We start from the raw sequence: 22,571 nt of genomic DNA on the forward strand, positions 1-22,571 counted from the left end.
GGAAGTTGCCCTTTGATTATTTCTGCGTACGAATAACCAGGTCTTAAGTGCACTTTCAGCAATATTGTTATAATTACAGGTTTAATAATCATCTTAATCTGCGAGGACATTACCTTACCAATCTCATTATATTAAAGATGTAAAATTTAACGGCCAAAGTCGCACACCTTTGAAACTAAAAACGAAGACATTGAAAATTATGTTTAACTCTACATTTACAACATAATAAATAACAGCAATAAGTGTTATTACACAAATATTTTACTCTTTTGCCCTCGAGTGACTGAAAAACGAGTGCGGCCATAACCGTTAAATTTCCAGTTAATTTACTTATAATTCCTTCGCTGCGGTGGAATTAAAAGTTCATATATTTAGCTTTAATTGGTATACCTAATTTAACTTTGTTACTCGCCAGGTTGCTTTCCCTAAGTCTATTTATATAAGCTTTTACGATCTTATACATATATTTAATATTTTCGGAATATTAAATACGTTAATTCAATAAAAAAGCGAGTAGATAAATTAATAATTTACAGGTTACTGTACTCTTTGTTTATGACGTTAGGAATGTTGGCGCCAGCGACCATTGTGTCTACCAATAACATAATTCTGGCAGAGCTCTTCGTTCAGTTTCGTAATAAGACCAAAAAGGTATGAATTTTATTATTAAAACAATATTTAGATAACGAAGCAGCCTTGTCAGTGTTTGTTAATTAAGTTCCATTTTAATTACTATAATTAACTAAACCAAAGAATGAATCCTGTATCGAGTGGCACTCCTAAAGTTGAAAAAAGCGGTTCTTTTATTACCTTTTAAGCATTGTTTAAGAGTTAAGAGGCGAGGGAGGGACCCTCCCGAAGCAACTGACGACTTTTACCGTCTCATTATCGACTTTTTTCCCCGTTTTGTTTGTAAATTCTTAAAGATTCAGCCGTTTACTGGTTAACTGATTTAGGTGCTGCTCTAAATTTTAATTAATAAGTGCTCATCAGCTATTTACATTCGATTGCGGCTGGCATTCATTAATGTATTTCGTGTTTGCCCTTAACTTTATTGCAGTTTTTTGCGGCCTTTTTTTGTAAACTTTATATTTAACAACTTATGTGCTGAGTTTATAAAAAATATATATTTAGGTTTTGCGTGCTAATATTAAATTAACGGCTGTGCAACTATTATTTGTGATTTCTCTAAATAAAAATAACCTAACTTATAAGAATAATTTTATAACAAGTGTTTTTACTGTGTATTGTCATTCATCCATCCTATCTATAAACATTTAACAAATTTTAAGTCGATGTACGAAATTTAATTAAAAGGTTTGATTGTAGACAGGTATGTAGCTCTACCGACATTCACCGGCACCGGTGTAACTAAATAAAAGCTATAAAGCATGATCCCAGATATTATTATTTTTTTCTTCTTTTTGCTGTTTAGTGCTAAAAGAATAGAAGCTTTAGGTCAGTGGTATACCATTTTTAAGGTTTCGTACCTAAATAGGCAAAAAGGGATCCCTTAAAGGATCACTTTTTTGTCCCAGGAACACGTGGATACTCAGATTATTATGGACTACTCAAATTAAAATGGACTACTCCAATTAAAATGGACTATTCAAATTAATATGGACTACTCAAATTAATATAGACTACTTAAATGTGCTAACCCTTGGAGCAGTGAAAAAATCACACTTAGGAGAAGGGCATCAAAAGCTACAGTAATTTAAAATAGTTTTTTTTTGTAATTACTAATTATCAGGGCTCTGTCTGTTAACACTGGATATTCATTGGTACCGACCTAAAAGTTTATAAGAAACTCACAGTGCGTGAATCGGGCTCTCACTTGGCAAGTTTTTAGGAATTTACCTCTGAAAATAGTAGGTAGGTATGTACCCCTTAAAACAAGTGCAGTGTGATTATTATGTCGCTTATTATACCCATGACGTCTAACGATATGTTGTTCGTTACCCTTCAGGAATCACAAATTTATCCCTGTTTAGTTACTCCTATGTTCAGAATCAAAACACACACACACACACACACACACACACACTAAGATAAACCTTTTTATATATTTTAAGTATCCGAATTTCTTTCTTTTTAAACTTCAGGTCAGGTTATGATTCCCTAGCGCAGCGAGGAATCCGCTAACGAGGTTTGTTTAGAAAATCAGACTGATGAAGAACTCTGAAAGCATTTGAAAGCAAGCAGATATGAAAATCCAGCCTTCAAGTTATTGCTCTTAGAGTAATCTCTAGGTTAAAACCGTCATAGATTCCCCGGGATATAAGTGGCCCGATTGCAATTACTCTAGTTTTGTGAATGATAAGCAATGGGCGGATGACGGATGCATTTACGTCAAAATCATGTTGAATGATAATACGTAATATGGATATGACTACAATTGGTAAAAAAGAGAACATTATTGAAAAATAGTTTATTGCTGTAGTAAATAATCTTTTTTTTCTATACTACATATTTTCAGTGCATTCTTTTTATAGTTCACTATTCACTTATGTAGGGAAAATGACCTCTTTACATCTATAGATGTAAGAGGTGCGTATTTGTAAAGTGATACTTCACCATTATTAGGAACATTATCACCATCACTCAAATTTCTAGAAGTAATAAGTCTTATCCATTTTATGCTTTCGTCACCATATTGCATCCATCATCCGCCCTTTAATGATAAGCATGCTCTTCCATTTAGCTATCAAGAGAATATCCAACTAACTATATGCCGAACAGCATACTTATGCTACCCTACCACTAAGCCGCATATCTGTGTACACTGTGATTATATGGGTAAGCAATATGCAGTGTAAGTTTTTGTATATAGAGGTCCGCAAAAAAAGCTCATGCTCTGTAAATATCAAATATAACGATTTAATTTTTTTATAAATTTGCACAGTAAGAACCAAAGTACCTGCGGGTTTTACAGATCTAATATTTGCCTTTATGTAATGAGATAAAACAAAGTACTTTCAAAAAGTGTGGCATCTATCCCGACGTTACCGGCTACGACGACGACTCCTGCAAGTAATGCACCTATCAAATACCTGGTGCCTAATAATTGGACTCCTTTCGGATTGCCTAAACGTTACACGTGACTTCAGTGATGACGAGCATGGCAACGGTTGAACGAGTATATACTAACTGTGAGTTGGCGCATACGAAGACGTCCTAATCCTAACCCATACCTATGTACTTCTTTCACTCTCCGAGTTGCCTAACGAAGATGTTCACTCCACACTACTAGTGCCTTCACCCGATGAAATTGTATGAACGAAATATAAACCAGGCCAAATTGTTTCAACACCATCACCCTGCCAGATAATGCCAACGATATCTACCAAGATCGTTTAAGTCTGGCCTATAATCTTAAGGATTCAGTGGCCTTATTCTACGTGGCCTATAATCTGACTCTTTAAGAATTTAGGATCTGATTATTCATTGTTTAGTGTGTCTTCTTAGTAAAAGATAGAGTTTGCAGAGTAAGAAAAAAAGAGCTGATATAAAACGACAACGCCATTTTCTATGCAACTATCACACTTATGAACTAAGATACTCGACCGTGGCAACAAAACGGTATGATAAAAATAGTAAGGTAGTTATTCATTCGTTTTCTACTTTTTATTGTACTCTGACACCCAACAGCAAAGTCCTTCTTATCATATATATCTGATTGATCCCAATTGTGGACAGTACTTAAGTACTGTACGGCCTTAAGGCCGCTTGTAGACATCCGTTGTTTCACCGGACAACGGACTGTGTTTTTGCCGGACTTGCGTTTTTGTGTGGCTCCTTAGCCGGAAAACTGACCGGTACATGTACACACATTCATTGTATGCCATACAACACCGCAAGTCCGGCAAAAAAACGATCCGTTGTCCGGTAAAAATATAACGTACGTCTACAAGCGGCCTAAAGCAGAAAGAATAAGCTCTTCTAAAGTGTTGCTTACTTCCAAGTAACATCAATAAAAACTAAAATTAAATCAAGATAAAAACGTTACCAAGTCAATAGTAACATCAATCAATTAAAATATTATCTTATTAAATTAAAAATGGAATAGAATCTATTAGTGGAATATGATCCTTATATTTAGTTTTGTTTAGCGCCTCCTCTATTTTGTAAATGTACGGTCGAACAAATTGAACCATGACCCAGGGTGGAACCTTTTAATAATAATTTCACTATGATTTCCTTGGCCGAAGTATGAGATGTCAACAAGACATTGGTAAGACGAAGGTTCCATCCTGGGTCATGATTCAATTTGTTTGACTATTCCTATTGTATGTTCATACTGTACTGTAAGCACTGCTGGAATTTCTAGATATCAAACCTAGGTATTATAGGTGGTCGTTGCCTGGTTCCTTGTGATGGACTATGTGTTCATTGACAAATTAATAGTATATACCTACTTAATGTTCATTAGGCAATATCAAAAACATTTCTATACTTAGTATACCTTACCTACCTAGTTACCAAAGAGCTAAAGTTACTGAATAAGCAAAGGCACGCAAATAAATTTTGTTCTCAAAGCAGGTGTCGAAAATAAAACGTCCGCATTTGAAATAAAGATTTAATTACATTCGTTACATAATTTTACTCATAATAATAATTAATAGGTATATATTCTATAAATTACTATATAGAACATTTAATATTAAGCGAATGTATTTGATTTGGTCACGTTATTTTTTTTCTGCGTAGTGTTTGTTCATGCCAATAAGCCTCCAAATTAAATACAATTATTTGTGACCGTATTGTGCCAACAAAATCAAATACTTTCATCATGTCCCTTTTACAATTAAAAGCAATTGATGTATAAAATACACTTGATTATTGAACTCAAACTGTTCTTTCCAAAAGCTCGAAAGAAGATGTTAGACAACCAACATTGCAAACATACATTACAAACATGTTTTTATACATCGAATTACTTTAATAGTGTAATATCACTTGGGAAATCAAAAGCGTTGTAATGAAATGTGCTGTCGTAATAAATATTCTATACAACTCCTCAATCGATGTTTGTATATGTGTATATCATAAAATCGTTTCGTTGATTTATTCAAAAACCACATTCAAACTAGCAAATTACCGGACTTATTTTGAGATACCAAAAGAAATCTAATTACTAAAGACTGAGTTCATCTGCTAGATCAAACGGAAGTTGAGTTAATACTGGACATATTGAAAGGCACCGAAACAGTTACACTATACAACGTCAAAGTAAAGTTCTAATATGATGGTGCAATATTATTTTTTCATCGATTTTCTACATTTCATTTTCATCGACCAGTGAACGGTGACCTGTGCGACAGCGCAAATCGCAAACTCATTGCAGTCCTAGTATAATGTAACTAGACGGATGAAATTTCAATTCAACACAAGATAGATTATACATGACTTCTTATTTCATTGTACCGGAAAAATGGACGATTACGATTCGTAATACATTTATACATAAAACGCCGATCGACGAGGTCCTGGGGGATTGCAAACAATTATTAAAAACAAATTGTAATCCTGAATATTTACAAGGTATACTAATAATACTTTTAAACAATATTTATAAAGATCATCCCGATGTGCCAATGCAACGCATCTGGCGAAACCATATTAATTACTTTGTACACTTTTAGAGAAACTAAAAATAGAAAATCTACAAAACATTTTATGTACAAGGGCAACAACAATAACCAAACCGATGATTATTTATCGATTATCTATATAGTTCTTTTTTAACAAAAATAAACAATAGTATACGTTAAGGGGTACGAAACCAAACTATGCTTCTCTTACTGCCTACGTACTGAGAGTACTCTATCTTATGAACTAGCAAAAGTACTGTCTGGCACCTGAACTAATCAATAACTTATTGCTTTGAAATTACACTTACACAAAATAAAGTTGGAAGAACTTAGTTAAATATAAGTACCAGCTCCTGTGGACCCACCCGTCACAGCATGTGTATAAAACCGATGGCCGGCCCGCCGCCCGGCATCTAATATAAATAATTTAGACATTACCTCCATAATACTCTTAAATCTATAAAAATACTGAGCAATATTGATTTCGTACAGTGATTCGTTTAAGTACAAAGTAGGACAAAAGTCGACAAACTTCGATCATAACTTAAGTACCACAATTAACAAAAATGATCATAAGATACAATTCTGTGCATTTAGGAATCCAAAGTAGGTACACTATTAAATTTAGATACAAATGAACGAACGTGCCAAACGGATTGGTTACAATACAACGTGTCGACGATCATCATTCGTATATTGAGCCTAAGTGCTGCCTAGTCCACTGCGTCGCGAGCCCTGGCCGCCGCGGCGTCGCCGGCGCAGCCCTCGTCACTCGCTTTACCTGCAACAACCAACAGGAAACACAAATTAATAAGCACATCCCGTCCAAGCCACTATACTTAAAAAAACGTTCCTTAAAAGAATAGCGGTATTTAAATTAACAAAAAAAAGGTTCCGATAGCCGTTCCGATTCTATCGCGACGTCGCCGCGCCCGCCGCCGCGTTCACACATATCAACCGAAAAAGAAAAAAATCTAAAGCAATCGAGATGAGGTGACGAAACGTTCAGTCTCATTATCTGAGAATTTATTAACGAATCGCCCGGACCGGAAAACCGAAATGTGAAAGAAATAAAAATTCGACCTCGGCTGCGGTCATCTAAGGTTTGTACGGCGTCAATGAAAAAAGAAGTCAAACGGGTTGTCCGAGCGACCTGGGACTGAATGAAACAGAGAGGACGCGAGTGAGGTTCAAGAGATAAGGGGTAAGATTGGAGGTTAAAAAAAAAGTAAAGCGGCTTTAATGCGAAGGTAGTGTTGTGAATGAAGAGGATCCATTGAGCGCCTGCGCCCACGCACGCGGCGCGCGGCAGTGCTCCCGCCATAAACAATACTCATTGTACCTATTACATTAACGTTTTTTGTCTTAGACCGAACAATTCTGATGCTGTTTTATTTAAATTAGATGTAGTGAATGGAATTAGAGCTGGGTGTGTCGTGGATTAAAGCCGCATGGATGATTTACTTCCTACCAAGCTATGAATAATGCATGCCGATTCTGACAATATATTTGTTGGTTTAAGCGTTGTCCGTTCACATGGTTCAAGAAAACTAAGAACCTCTCATTGTTTTATGTGGTAATCATAACTAAATATTTTCGTTGGATTGGTGGTCGGGCTCGATCGGTCAACTTCTTATTGTAATAAATAAGCATGGTTTGCATTATTATTGTTATGGTCGGGACTTAATATCTCTCCTCGGTAGCTAAATCAGAGTAACAACCAATAATCTTAAACTAAAAGGTAGGTTATTTAAGCCGAAAGAAAAAGGACACCCGGTTTCAGTCTGTTCTTTTTGGGGCAGCTTTAAAAGAATGCCGCGATAAGGAGTTATTTTCGCATCATGGAATTCGAGGATACAAAAAGGCGTGAAAACCAAAATAATACAAAAGGTTATAGAAGTGAATTTGTGAGCGTTTGGCTAAAACAGAATTCCTCGCGAAGCCGTCCTGTGCGGCAGCGTCGCGGTCGCGATTTATTGTAACGACGCGCGCATGCCGCTCGCGCTTCTTAGAAAACCTTCGACGACTCTTAGAAAAATGCGACGTCGTCCGTCCGCGAATTCATCTTCACACGGTACCACCGCGAGCTAGCGGACTGATATCTCTATGCTGACACGAGTATATAACTGCTTTGATCAATGTTTTACAAGCATTACCTACCCATAAGGCTGTAAGCCACATTTTCTATGAAGCATTTTCTCGACATTAATCACAGCTTAACGTCGTGTCATGAATTTTTATTCTTGACCGAGCGTGATTAAAATCTCGAGGAGAATAAATCTAATCAGTCACGTTATGAGTTCAAATAGCAGCTAATTTAGGCAGGTCAGCGGCGTGCGTAGGAGTAGGTACGTACAGTGCGTCTTGGCGACACTGACAAATGACGCAAGATTGCAATCTCGCCGCCCTCGTGCCGCGTCGCCCTTCCGCCTCGGCTCCACTCCATTGTTTTCAATTACCGACATGACACCCCGGCGCAACTCTCCGCTGCTAAAACCACAGCTCTGTTTATGGCTTTCGCGATATCTCCGCCGCGATCATCCATTTACGGGGGCGTACCTCATCTACATCTCCCCGCACGCCGCGCGCTTGTCTATTTGAATCAATCTGTAACTCACCGCTAGTGTTGCGCGGTCCGCTCTCAGACGGCCGACACGAAACCGTTGGGGTGTTGTAGAGAGCTGGAATAGGAAACATTCACTCTTTTCACGTGGTGTAGGTAGTCAAGATCTCAAAGGACTTAATTCGCCTACTAGTGTACCGATACGAGTGTTCATCGTGTGTGTGTAGTAAGCGATTAGTAAAATAGAGTATTCACCTTTTATAGAAAGGTTTGAACGCAGCGGAGGCTTCGTTGTGATGGGGCTGGTTGGGCTGATGGTTGGCGGGGTGGTGCGTGTTGTGGTAGGGGTCGCGCTGCGGGGATTGCTGGTGTCGCGGAAAGCAGTAACCAGCGCCGCCGCCGCTGCCCAGCGGGTTGGCGACGGACGGCACCTTCATGTTGGGCGGCGTCTGCGGCGGCGTGTCGGTCTGCACGTCGGGGAAGGCGGCGGGGTGGACGCACGGGTGTTGCGCGCCGTACTGTGCGGGGAAGCCGCCGTAGCGGCCGTAGGCGCCGGGCGCGGGGCTAGCGCCCGCCGTGGCCGGCAGCGCGAACCCGTTGGCGCTGCCGTCCACCGCGCGCTCCCCGCCCGCGCCGTACCCGTGCTGTGGCCACGGCGCGGCGGCCGGCGGCGGCGTCTTGCACGCTGCCGTATCCGCCAGAGACCATATCTTTGGTTTCGACGCTGGAATAGGCACGCCGCAGTCCGACCCTCTTTTCGCCTCCTCCTTGATTCCGTATCCTAGCAGCTGATGATGCATCCCCTGCAGCAGCTCGTCGCCCTTCCTCTCTTCATCTGTAAAAAAAAACAACATCCGTCATGTTTCACATTCGATCCGAACGCACCGCGCATTATTGCAATCAGATTAGTCGCAATAGCCCATACCATTACTAATGCTACGACAATAAAAGGAGCTTAAAATGTTTATATCCCGTATAAAATCGATGCGATGTGAATCGGAGTGGCGACGTGACCGTTACACCCGGGACGTAAGTTTTAGCTCGTAAGACCGGCCCCTGCTCCCTCCAGAAAAGTCGTGTGAAAATACGTTTGGCGTGCAGTGACCCATTCGTTAAGTGGTTATCCGATTAGCGAAGTGAAAATACCACTTTGGGGCGCGAGCGAGGGCCGCGGGGCGCGCCGCCCGTCGTTTCGTATTTAAGCGGAGCATTTATTTCACATTTCCCGGCAGCTCGCGGCGCTGCCCCGTGTTGCTGGAACACAATTAATGGTCAACATTGTTCTCTTTCTTCCTTTGATTTTTCACCAACACCCTCATTTATTTGGGAAGGAATCCAAGTTGTTCATGCAAATCAGTTTAGCTTTATAACGTCAGTAACATCAGTTTTATTTGCCGTCAAAGACATATTTTTATTTTCAGACTGGAATTGCATTTTATTTTTATTGTAAAAGAACGAAGTTATTGTACGATTACACAGAAATGTTTATTCAACAGAGTTTTATAAGGTTCTAAGTATTATCATAATGCCATTTTCCGTTGTAAAGTGGGTTTGGGCCGGCCGGGCTAATGAAATTCAGAGGCCGCGAGGGCGCGGCGCGACCGCGCGACTCCATTCTCTTCATTCCATTTAATGCTGACTGCTCCTAGCTTTTAAGAGGGGTTATCCGCGTTGCCCTTCAGTAGGGATAAATAGGGACGCCACTGATACTCTGCGCGAAGATATTTATCCGGCAAATTGTTTAAATTTTCATTGTATTAATCTAATAAAGGCCCGCAACGACCGGAGATAAGCGAAATTGGACGATTTCATCGTGTTTTATTTTAGCAATATGTTCAATGTTATTTTGAGTAGGCGTTAGTTAGCAAATTGTTGAGGGGGCTGTTATGATTATCGTCTGTTAATTGTTTTTAATTTTCTTATTTTATTATAAAAGAGCGTTAAGTTAAAAAGCTACACCGCAGTTTTTAGGCAAAACGACTGTTCTGAAAACACAACTGCGGTGTTGAATAGTGTTTTGTTTATGAAATGTTCGAGCATCGGAATCCTCACCGTCCCAGTTCATTACCTATGCATCTAGTTCGCGGTAGTTATAGGCAGGCATTAAACGCAACGATACATTATCAATTAGCCTCATGCGGTTCCCGGTTCAGGTTATCCGTCATAAATATTAATCGAACGCAGTGCGCGTTGAACGCTATTCCCAGATATGCAAAATAGATTTATCTAACTGCGAGCGACACGCCGCGGGCGGGCGCGCGGTGGAAACTCGCCGTTGTAACGTCGAGTGGCGTTTCCCTTTAGCCACCGCCGCGGGGCGAGTGAGACGTAATAAAAACGCGTCGCGGCGAGGGGCGGCCCTCTCACCCTCCGCACTGCACTTTGCAACTGAGGTCACTGCAATTTATTACATCTCGCGATGCCCACTTGTTTGTATTACTTCTGTACTCGCTTTCCATTAACGCGCGACGGATTAATATTTTGTTTGCGATGCGTGTGCTTACGACAAAAATTAACATTTATTGGTGGGGTCCGAAGGTTTTATTCATGAGTGGCTTAGCGCGGGATAGTTCTGGATGTTTGTTTGCCGACGACGCTCTAGGGTTCGCGTGTGAAAGCTTTTATATTGGCTTTGTTTGCCGTGACTTAAAATGATATATTACACGTCGCGAACATTGACATTTTGGTAAAAGAATGGGTATGCATGTTGAGTGAGAAACGTTATGGTTTATTTGCTCGGTTGTAGTTGCGGCCCGGGATTTGGCTAAGCGGTATAAAAGTTTCTGTTTTTGTGTAATATCCTGTGGGGTTTGGGTGTTTACTCGCCGGTTTATACATGTCTTGCGTCTCGTATGACAAGAATGTTTATTGTTTTTAATTTGTGTTCCCTCATACTGCCGTAGTATAACTAAAATGCCGTTAACTGACATCCGGGCGATTTTCAACTTTGGATGGTAAAACGACTGAACATAATATCTTAAATTAATCTGACAATTACCTACGTTTTATTTTCAAGATACCTATTTTAAGCGCAAAAATAATTAGATAGTTTCCGGGGCAAAACAAATATTTTATTTAATATGTCAGATATTGGTAAAACTATTGATCACATATTTTTTCTTTTGCCAATCAAATAACGAAAAGACGACAAAGAAGGAAAGCTCAGGAGTGGGGGTCCGTGATATCACGCCGTGGTAAACAGTGTTGCAATGGTGTTACCTTACGCGAAACTTTAACTATGAACGTTTTTTGTTTAACTGATAAAAGATTAAATACGAGTCCGAACCGATAAACTAACTAATGGACTAATTAGCATTTTTTCGACACTTATAATTCTATTGTCCTGGTCTTTCTAATCTTCTTCAGTCAAATTCCATGTGCTAAGAAATCCGCGTTACCTATTACTTACTACATTCATTTTTGTAGCCGAATTGATACTCCAAGGAAAATGTATATCTAATTATACGGTCGTTGCATATAGGGGTGTCAATATATAATCACTTGTTTTTGCACTGATACTAATGCAGTTACTTAAAACACATTAGCCGCCTCGAGGGCGCCAAGGGGTGGAAATATGGTCGAGTGATAGTGATTCACTCAACTAAGGGATTATTTATATTAAAGTATTGAGTAATACTTGAAATGCTGTTTTCTTTTTATTTAATGCATCTAAAATTCTTTATTTGTTAGAGCTTAAAGCTGACAGCTGTTTGAAATCACCCATCTAACATACGTAGTATTTAGAGCCTACATTTTATAGATTAGTGGGAAACAATAATTTTTACTTAAAAAAACGAAGGTTTCCTAGAAATTTTTAAGGTATGCCGAAATACGAGTATTATGCCTATTGAAGTAGGTAGAATGTACGAAATGTGGGGTCATTTTTAATCGACTTCAAAAAAAAACTACAGTTCCTAAGAAAAAACTGATATTTCGAACTGATTTTTATTATATATTTATGTTGGTATTTGTTAGTAAAAAATAGTGTAAATTATCACTAATTTCAAGTTCATAGGTCAATGGGAAGTTATTTTTTCCAAAGAAAATTTGGCTCAAAAAAGCTGGTTTTGGTGGCAATATTTTTTAAAACAAAAACAAAGTGTTTATTTACGCAGCAAAGTCTAAATAACAATATTCCACTCAAAAGGATATTTAGATAAAACATCTCAAAAATATTTTTTTACTATTCAGGTATAGGAACCTAATGCCTTTGGGTCAACAAGTTGCTTTTAACTACTGTAAAAATTTGAAGACTTTGTTTTACCTGTGTGCCAGCAATTAGGCTCCGTTTGGACCTTTCGGATACAGAACCCTAAAAACGATAACTCGTTACTATGGTATTGACAGAGTTACGTTAAATCAAATTACCTAAAAATAATTCATACCCATCTCAATAAATTGTGGTAGGTAATTTGTTTGTTAAATAATTATATGGCTGATTTGCTGTTATCAAAAAACCTACCAAGTATCGTGTGTGCCACGCGTGTTGTAGAGTTCCGTATTAGGGCGTTTTAAAAAAAAGTGTAAGTACCCATTCTTTTATTTTTTATTTTGGAAAAAATATGTTTTTTTCTACTCAGAATTAAAAGCACAATAGTTTAAAAAAATGTTCCCCCAAAAAAATTTCAGTTTTGTGACGTTTTTTTCATACACTCATAAAATCAATCATAAAATTTTGTATGAAAAAATGGGGACATTTTTTAAAATGATCGGAATCGATTGTGCTCTTAATTCTGAGTAGGAAAAACCAGATTTAATCCAAAATTTCAAAAAAAAGAAAGGGTACACTTTTTTTGAAAACGCCCATTAACATGCGGCTATCTCTATGTTTATTACTTAGTTTTGGACTTTTGGATTATCGTTATTAGTTAACTTTTAAAGCCTGTTGTGATTTTTAATTCTTTAAACACAGTTGTGGTCCTACTTTGTATCCCTGAATCGGTTTTTTTTTTACGCAAAACTGCAATGACTCCTCACAGCATAGGATAAGTGAGACAAATCTCCACATTAGGTACATGTAAGAGTTGTCTCATGATTATTATGGTCTTATGCTAAAACTTGTTTTATTTTATTATTTTCATTAATTAAGAATACATTCATGTGGTACTACAAATATTTGATTGTTACTTAACTGTAATAATATAATGTAATAATAATAACTGTTAAAATGGTTTAAAAAGTGACATTATGACGGCTATTTTGACACGGGACACTTCTAAGCACTTTAAACACTTCGCAGCACTCGCATCACTTCGCCACGTGGCTGCCGGCGGGAGTCTTTAATCACGCACGCACAATGGATCTATAATACCGTTTTTTTAACGTAATGTCTTTAATATACCGATTTGGACAATCTACGGTAGATATTGGTTCAAAGGCGCTGTCGATCAGTTTTGGGGGGCAAGTATTATACTTAGAAGTTTCCGTATTTTTTTTACTTTTAATAATGGATTTACCAAATTGAAGATGTACCTAATAATACATAGATATATGTGATCTTACGATTTGAAATTCATTTTCATGACTTTATTTATTGCACTATGCAGGGAACCACTAGAGGGCAATTTACTGGTAAATAAATATTTATTATGAATGGTTCAGTTAGTTTTACTGTTATTTATTGTTTATTTATGCATCCGGCGTAGGGCTTTATAGCGATGTAGTTCAAACTAAATTATTAAGTTTGCGGCGCTTGCTGTTGAGACCTTAGGGCCCTGGTCAGCCGACATGAAGTTTTTTATAAAGGCCCTGTCGTCCCGGTTGGTCGACGCTTCTGGGGACCCAAGAGCTGGCGCGTACTTATCCCAGCGGATATCACTTGCGGTCCAAGGGGTACTTGGGAACCCTGCCACAGGCAGATCTTTTAGACGGGGTATTCTATTTATAATTTTCATTGTTACAGTTAGTTAAGCTATCTTAGCTTAGTTCTTTTTTATGTATGTATAAAAACTCATAATTGTACAACTTTAAAAATAAAAAAATATAAATCTTCAGTTTAAAATCAACAGTTATTTTAGTAATATGGATTTCAAATTTGGTCTTTTAAATGTTTTTTTTTTGTTTTCGATTAAAATTTTTCAAGAGAGCTGACGTTTGCCACTAAATTGTTATGATTTATTTATACACTCAATATTTTTGGTTTATTACTATTATTTACTATGTTGGCTTGTTATTGTGAGTTTGAGTTGACTGTTACCACTGAACAAAAGCTGAAGCTTGTCGAGTTCAGAACACTGACTCGAATTTGAATAAAGTAGTAAAACTAATAACTTTTCTCTGTCAACAACATCCCATTTTGTATCGCACGTCCCTCTTTATTAGCGGGAGTGGGTGCAGCGGCATTAAAACCACGAATCGAGCGCTTCTGTCCACAATAGCCCGTTCATTAGGCGCACGGCGGGCGCGCGACCCATGACACCCTTCCATTAACACTAACGCCGCTATGAAAACACTCTCCCGAAACCATCTTTATTGTTACAATGCCTACTTACTTATGTTGTTGACAGCCGAGACTAACTCGACTACTCCAGCAGCCCGCCACGCGGCGTGGGATCTATTCGCGTCATACCATTAATGACACGACGCATATAAACATAAAGGGCAAAGAAAATGTAACGTAAACGGAAACACAACGACAAAAACCGTCGGGAAAGGCTCCGTATTCAATTGGAACACATTATAAATCCCCGAAACCGTACTTACTTACCTACGTTCCAGCGGGATATCCTCATAAAAGAAACGATCCACGAACTCGACAAATCCTTTGGCAAGAGCACGAAGTAGGGCAGATCGTTGTACAAGCCGAACGCGACCTCCGAGCGTCGCCCCGATGTTCCGACGAACGGAAGAAACGTTATATGAAATTTGGACCCGGGCGCCGCCCACTTTACTACGAATAGGAAATCCGGGAGCGAGGAGCGGTTACGCACAGTTACACGCCTGAGCCGCCCGCCCCGCCTCGCCTCCGCGCTCACCCTCCGGCCCTCAGCGCTAAGCCAATTCACTGGACGATTTATACACCGACAAAATTAAAGCAATTTTAAACGGTTAACAACACCGGTGCAATTCGAACATGGAATAGAACGAACTACCCACACTAACGCAAAATTAGTAGTGGCAATAATTCATTATAATTCGCAGCGGCAGTTTAACACAACAATTGTACGGACTGAAGCATTTCGCATCGCAGACTCGAAACAGACACATATATTATCACAAACACGCACAAAATATTAGGTAGGTACTTATGCTATACTAAATATAAATCAACATCCGGCAGTGAACTCATTGTCTAAGGCCACCCAAATTTTATTCGAAAAGCGACGAGTTTGATAGATTTATTGGCGTGGCCGGGTCGGAGTTGACTCTCGGATGTTGCGAGGCGATTGGTTGTGTACCTTTGTGGGGTTTGAGTTTGTCATCCTGTTCGTCCTTGTCTTTTTCCTCGTCCGACAGCATGTTGTCGTCGTCGTCGTCTGTCTTATTCTTGGGCTCCCACGTCATCTTGTTCTCCTTCTTGAGGCGGCGCCGCGCGTTGGCGAACCACGTGGACACCTGCGTGAGCGTCATCTTGGTGATGATCGCGAGCATTATCTTCTCGCCCTTCGTCGGGTACGGGTTCTTCTTGTGCTCGTTGAGCCATGCTTTGAGCGTCGCCGTTGACTCCCTTGTCGCGTTTTTCCGTCTCGCAGCTAGATCATAGCCAGCGCCATATCTGTCAACAAACACAAATTTATACACATACCTAACGGGAAATTAATGACTTAATACGCTTCCGGCCTTGCAATATACACGCATAAAACTAGACAAAGTCAGGGAAGATATACAGATCCACGCTTTCCTGAGAATCGAAGCTGATTTGCGTTACTTTAAAAAATCTTTTTGGCGTTAAATAGAGGTGAGGAAAACAAAAAAAAAATAAAGCATTTCATACAAATTAATAAAACATACGATAATGGCCTATCTGTCAGTATAAACAACGTGTAACGTCATGTTAATGATGGGTTAGGTAGATAAATTCTAAAGATTATTACGCGGAGTTCTAAATAACACATATCTAAATTCTAGTTACGGTGGATGTGTCGGGTCGTTTACAATGAACAATAAACTGGCTTTTAAATTCGTAACAGATAGGCGTTTTATTTGAGGCAATAGATTTCTCGTAACGGCAGCAAAAATAAAGCTATCGCGGCACGGAGCGCGCTCGCTACACTTTTTAGGGCCTACGGTCCCATTTGCATCCGCATTCTAAGCGTATTTGTGGCGGAGCGCTTTCCCCCTGTTGCCTGTTATTCGTACCTGACTTCGATTTTCCCCGCCAACATGACAAAGGCGCGGTCTGAGGGGTCCAATAAATAGGTTCCGCGCGTGAAAATAGTTAAAAAATGAGCAGGGATCAGAGAGGGGTCCAGGCGAAATTCGACACTGAATGTGCAGTTTAAAGTTGAAAGTTTTGCGGGAAAACCGGGGACTCGCCTGAGCTTTAGCGAGCGAAGCATGACGTGATGTGATTTGCAAAAGTGATGGCATTTTGTTCTATCGCAGGATAGTCTGTTTAGACTAGTTGAGCCGGTTTATTGATCGGTAATAAAAGGTGAACGGGACTGATTTCTTCTCTATTCTCATACGATATCGTTTTTGTCATTAATCAAAGCATTAATAACTGCAGATGTTAATGTAAATATTAATAATATAGGTGTTTTATTAGAAACAAGTGACGACGCCGATACTAGGTACTTAGTTTATTTAATTTTATTATGCCAAAGAATGCACAGGACTTAGGCTCAAAATCATTATCTGAGCTACGAATACGACGTCTCCAAGATCCTTAACGTACCGGGTGCGTTTTTCTATAAATACTTGTTTAACATTAAAGAGATGATTCAATTTCATGGACAGGACCGAGGTAAACATTTTTCATTAGGTAACCGTGGACGGCACGAGCGCTGCTCAAAGCTTTCCTTGTCGGCATCGGCCGCTTCCGCGCCAGAGGGCGGTCCGATGCAGCTCGGCTGCAACTGCAGGGCGGTGCAGCGCAGGCGTGGGCGTGGGCGCCATCGATCGCGACGCCATCTTGCGAGCCGGACACCACCGGTAAACGCGCCAATATTAAAAACAGGATAAACTTAAGGCTTAACGCTCGTGTCGGAGACGCGTCACATGTAAATCCTGTGAAACCGATCCGCATTAGTTGGAACACGAATAAGCTCTTGAGAAGCGGCGGCGGCGGCCGCAGCGCTGCAGCGCCGGCGGGCCGCGGCCAGCGACGCAGCGCTTCAGCTGCTGCCGGGGCTCCATTAAGCCCCTTAATTAATTTAGACAGTCCACTTACTCCGCGCCCGCCCTGTGTGAACACATGCACTCGCCTCCGAATGTTAATACTCCCATGAGCGGAAATACTTTGTAGAAACGTTAATTTGAAGACGAAAACATAAAACCGACGGTCCCGCTTTGAGTAATGTTTTATATTCGTCCACCGACTAATGCCTGGATTAATACGTTGTGACGTTTCCTGCTCGATTGTGCTCCAAATCACTATGAAAGAAACTTAAGTGACGGTTTGAAATTCATTATCCATCACTTAAATTAACTTTTTGTGTCATCTCTTTTTAGAAAAAAAGCAGAAAGTATGGTTGTGGAACGTTATGGGGATTTTTATTATGTTTATACAATCAGTCAACTCGAGCCGCATATTTATGTGACAAGACAGTCGCCTCTAAAACGTTTGCGTTATTTTCTTTGTTTCTATTGCGCTGAAATTTTCCCCGAGGACATACATAGTACGACACTGAGAGATCGTTTACACAATTTATTTGTAGGTGTACCTACTTAAGCTATTGTAATAAAGTAAAACTAAGTTTCTATACGGAGGCATCGGTCACATGACACGCGTCGGGCAGAAGAACAAGTCAGGCGAGCGCCCGGGCGAGCGAACGCGCAGCCTACAACCAAAACATCGGTACGTATTCCCGCGTTTTCAATTCGCGGTATCGGGGTTTTACGATCTGCCCACTTGGGGGAATTGTGGCCTCTACGTGCCCACCCCCGTAAAACGTACAGCTATGTACGAGTTCGCGTAAATAAGTAATACACCCCACTTCCCCAAGGGGAGGCTCGGGACGAATTAGAATTAGGATTCGTTACACGAGAGCGAGTCGAGTAGGCGCTTTAGAAACGAGATTGTTGCGTTTATTTTCTTGTTGTATCGCTTTCCGTACGTATCTTTTGTCGAGCTTATGCTTTTATAGGGCGCGTGTGTTTGCAGCGAGCTTTTTGTTTTGCCAAGATATTATTGACAGTAATGTTATTCGTTATTAAAACAATACATCACGCGTTATGGTTATTGTAGCTGCGAGTACACCCGAGTACACGTAATACATATTAGGTATTTCCAATGACGTGTATCTAGGTCTTAAAATAATGGGTGTTATCGTTCGAAATATTTCAAGACCAAACCAGAAATATAGCGATAACAAATCTTACTATAGAGATCGTACATTTTTTAAAAATTTTGGGAAGCTGAGTCAGTAATCTACCTAAAATCTTAATCAAATGTGCCAAAATATAAGTTAACGTGCCTATACTATTGAATGATTTAATTCTTATTTCATTTTAGTGTTGTTGTTTTTAAACTACACTAGCTAATTGGGAGTAAACTGGTGAGTGAAATTGGCTATTAATATTACGAGTATTAGATGTGTGTCTTGTCATGAAATGACCAAATTTAGAAACTGATATTATCATACTTTACTTATTTTCATAATGAAAAGAATGAAAACTTGAGTAACTGGAAGTCTAAGGGACCTGCAAATTTATCTCTCTTATAGAGGTATTCCACTTACCCAGTGTCTCAGATATCCAGGTATAAATAAATATCTGTCTCATTTACGGAGGGTTCCATTAATAGAGGTGTGAATAGAGGTTATTTCAGTTATAGAGGTGCAACTATTAAATAAAATAACGTATTTTGCAAACATTATCATGAGTTACAGCTTTAACCTTTTATAATCAATTTTTTTTTTCATAAACAGTACTAAAATGCATAGAAAATGCGTCAATCAAAAAATCTATCATTTTAGTTTGTCTTTTGGAATTATCAGATATATGGTATTTTTCAAGGATGTAAATTTTAGCAAATATTTTGTTTGTTGACATTTCATAATAGCTATGCAAAGTTTCTAGTGCTTTTACTGCTTCGCGTTCAGAATTTTTCATTAAATAGGTATCTATTTTTAAAGTCGAACTAACACTGGAGGTTTTTTAGGCACCGTTTGTAAACAAAACGGAAATTTATCTTTAATAAAGTCCCAGTTAGAGAGGTAATAAATTGACGTTATCTCAGTTACAGAGGTCATACCTATAAAATTCAAAGAAAATAAATCAGCAAAATTATCCTTTAAAATGAAGTCTCAGCAAAAGAGGTAAAATACTCGTACACTAGCTGTCTCAATTATAGAGGTAATTATGACCGTTAAATCGAAAGAACTAATCCCAGATATAGAGGTTTGTCTACCCCACTAACACAGGTAATCAGTGCTAAACTGTCGGGACCTCACCATGAGTTCCAGCTATGGAGGTTTCTTACTTATCCATTAGTATATTAGCTTTATGTGTTTCAAACCAAAGATTTCGATAAATCAAAAATAAATTATTCTATCAATATCTTAAAACGACTTGCAGATTCCATTCGAGTAAGGTGCCATAATAAGTTAAACACTTACTAAATGTTGAATCATTTGTTTAAAAATATTTCAATAACTTCGACTTATTGATACCTCTTACGGTTGCTTCAAAATGAAATGAAACACGCTTTGACCGAACATTTTTCAGTATGTTGAGTAACAATGTTGAATACGGTATAGCTTTCATCGAAAGCGATCTAATAATATTTCAGTTATAACTAAAACGTAATAAAAAAACGACGTCTTGTCTTTTTCTAATATACATATTAGGAGAGAGGGTCCTGAAATGTCTCGACTAAAAAGAGAATAAAGAACAGATGATTGTTTAAAATATCGCGCAAATGCCACGACTCGTTAGTTCCTTGTCGGGTTTATTTGAAAAGCAACAGCCCAAATCGCTCCTACACAAATAATTCCCATAGAGAGAGTTCTCTCCCGCTCGAGAGTAATTTCCTGCTTATTTTGATCTCAATGGTGCGGCACAAGTGCTCCCTCGTCTCTTTTCTCTAATTTTTGTACGTTTTCTGTACTCCACTCTTAGTATGTTAAAAATAACTGAGTAATTTTTCATTTCGGCGCGCGGCGGGCGTGGCAGATTACAGGCTGTTCCAAATAATACGCTGAGCCAACGGTACTTAACTGAAGCGAGCCTACAGTCGCGGCCAAGTTTTGTTGCTTATGTAAGCTTTTCACCGTACTCGTTCCTTTTGTGTGCCTCCTATTTATTCGGCCCAGCTAACTTATTGCGGCCCCCGGAACGTTTTACGAGACTCTTGTGAAGTTTTTCTTTAGAAATGAATATGCAACAATTTTGTTGGCAACTGTCTGTAATTACGTGGTTTGCAACTGAATGAATATTGTTTGTTGATGCAGTTGATCGTTTTACGGGAATGGTATAATGAGGTATGTTTTTTATTCTTCGAAACGATGTTTTCACGCTTGGTGTTTTTAGTTCGATTTGTTATCGTGATCGGGAGGTGGTCTGACTTTTATAGTGGTCGGGCGTGGAGCGATGGAGCGCGGAGCACCCTGTGCGCGCTGCGAACAATTGCGCGCGCGGGCGCGGGCGCGATATATCACGCCGCGCGGTATATTTCCGTAGCGTCCCAACACCGGCTTGCTATCGCTACGTCTTTTTTACGCATAAAAACTAATGTCGCCTCTAATTATTTTTAGATTATAACGCCCCGCCGCTATATATTAAGTCGAGCGGAGCCGGATTGTCAGCATAACTCTGCTTTGATGTATCATGATTTGTTTTTATTTTCAGGCAGTTTTAACGTGATTCATGGAGGGATAAATCTCGAGATCGCCGTGAAACTTCTGCTTGATTGATGCGTGCATATAGTACATTGTTATGACAGTCTTATGGCGGTCATTCTCAATTTATATAAATTGGAAGCATTCGTCGGCGGTTGAATATAAATAAATAAAGTAGCGGCGCGGCGGCCCACCCCGCGTCTGACGAGTTGATAAGTTTGCCGAAAACGTCAACGCAACGCGTCGACCGATCTCGTTTCAAAGAAAAACTGTGAATTAATCAGGCACTATCGCGGAATGGATGTGGTTTCATTCTTCTCTGTCACTCTCCCGGGTTGGTTTTACGTCGAAAAGAGAGGTGGAGCGGTCGGGAGTGGTTACGTCGGCATTTGCCCCTCGCGTCGACACGCACGGCCGCGGCCCGCGCTAACACGCCGCAGCTGAAGGCTAATTCAAAAAGGATTATGGTAACCACTTTTAAAAGTGTCAAAAAACATAGGCAAATTGCGTCCAGCTCGTATTTTTTGTACTCACGAATAACCGAACGCGTTATAGTGAAATTGGTCGCGAAAAACACTAGACTTACTAACATCCATTTGGATAGGTACTGAGTTTTTTTTAATGTTACGCCGCGTTCTTGTGTGTACGCGCATTGTGACTATATTCGTTTATTACCAGCTGACACTTAAACGGTTTAATCTATTTTCGTAAATAGAGTCGTCTACTGAGAATCCCTGTAATTTAACAGCGCTTCCAAGAGGGACTTTTTATTTTAGTTAGCGTTTTTTTTGTCGATTTCTCTTAATATACCTATCAAACCTACGTGAAATTTTGATCCGTAACCCGATATGTTTCCGCGCACAACATCAAAGTTTCGCCGCTTATAAATTGTGTAAGGTGTCAGAGTTTGACGATGCATTGAAACTTTTAACCCGCAAGTTACTAGAGTGTGAAGTTATCTTCATAACATTAGTCATTCGATGTCAAATACACGGTAAGATCAAAGTGAGAGTAACAGTATACTTGTATATTTAGTTTCAATAATGATGTTAGCTTTTCTTAATAGTTGTTAGACTATCAGACGAGACATGTCATGAAACTGACAGGCAAAATCGTCCAATAACTTTATTGCCTAATCAAGCAAGCAAAAAAAAACGTGGCACTCCATCTTGTTTCGCCAAGGGTCGGTGTCCCATGTGCGATTGTAAAACTAACATGTGCGCTGGATGCGTCATGTCACAAAAGACGAACTTTAATGCATTCGGCTTTATTACGCACTGTCACTCAGGAAAACGTGGCTCAAATCCTTCGCCGATACAGACGGAGGGTAACATGTACACAGCACAACAATATTTATTAAAGTCAGAGCGAGCAACAAACACGAGCCTTCGCATTGCAATCTATTAGAGAGATAAGTCTTGATAGGAAAGTGTTATGTTAATCCTATAGCGGCGCGGCGTGGGCTTTATCTAA

General features: G+C 39.4%; 1 protein-coding gene across 2 annotated transcripts in view; it reads right to left on the reverse strand.

Moving 5' to 3' along the window:
• Positions 1-5,770: 5,770 nt before the first annotated feature.
• Positions 5,771-22,571, reverse strand: part of LOC141436291 (homeobox protein caupolican-like) — a 64,658-nt gene continuing 47,857 nt past the window's right edge. Inside the window, exons 4-7 of one of the 2 annotated variants that reach the window (XM_074099200.1) lie at positions 15,555-15,871; positions 8,413-8,992; positions 8,213-8,275; positions 5,771-6,375 (exon numbers count right to left, since the gene is read on the reverse strand). In XM_074099200.1, coding sequence (XP_073955301.1) covers positions 8,236-8,275; positions 8,413-8,992; positions 15,555-15,871 — 937 coding nt within the window. In that variant the 3' untranslated portion in view covers positions 5,771-6,375; positions 8,213-8,235. The remainder of the gene's footprint in view (positions 6,376-8,212; positions 8,276-8,412; positions 8,993-15,554; positions 15,872-22,571) is intronic. The other variant, XM_074099207.1, reaches the window with a different exon arrangement.

Source organism: Choristoneura fumiferana, chromosome Z (genome assembly GCF_025370935.1).
Source record: "Choristoneura fumiferana chromosome Z, NRCan_CFum_1, whole genome shotgun sequence".
Lineage (NCBI taxonomy): Eukaryota > Metazoa > Arthropoda > Insecta > Lepidoptera > Tortricidae > Choristoneura > Choristoneura fumiferana.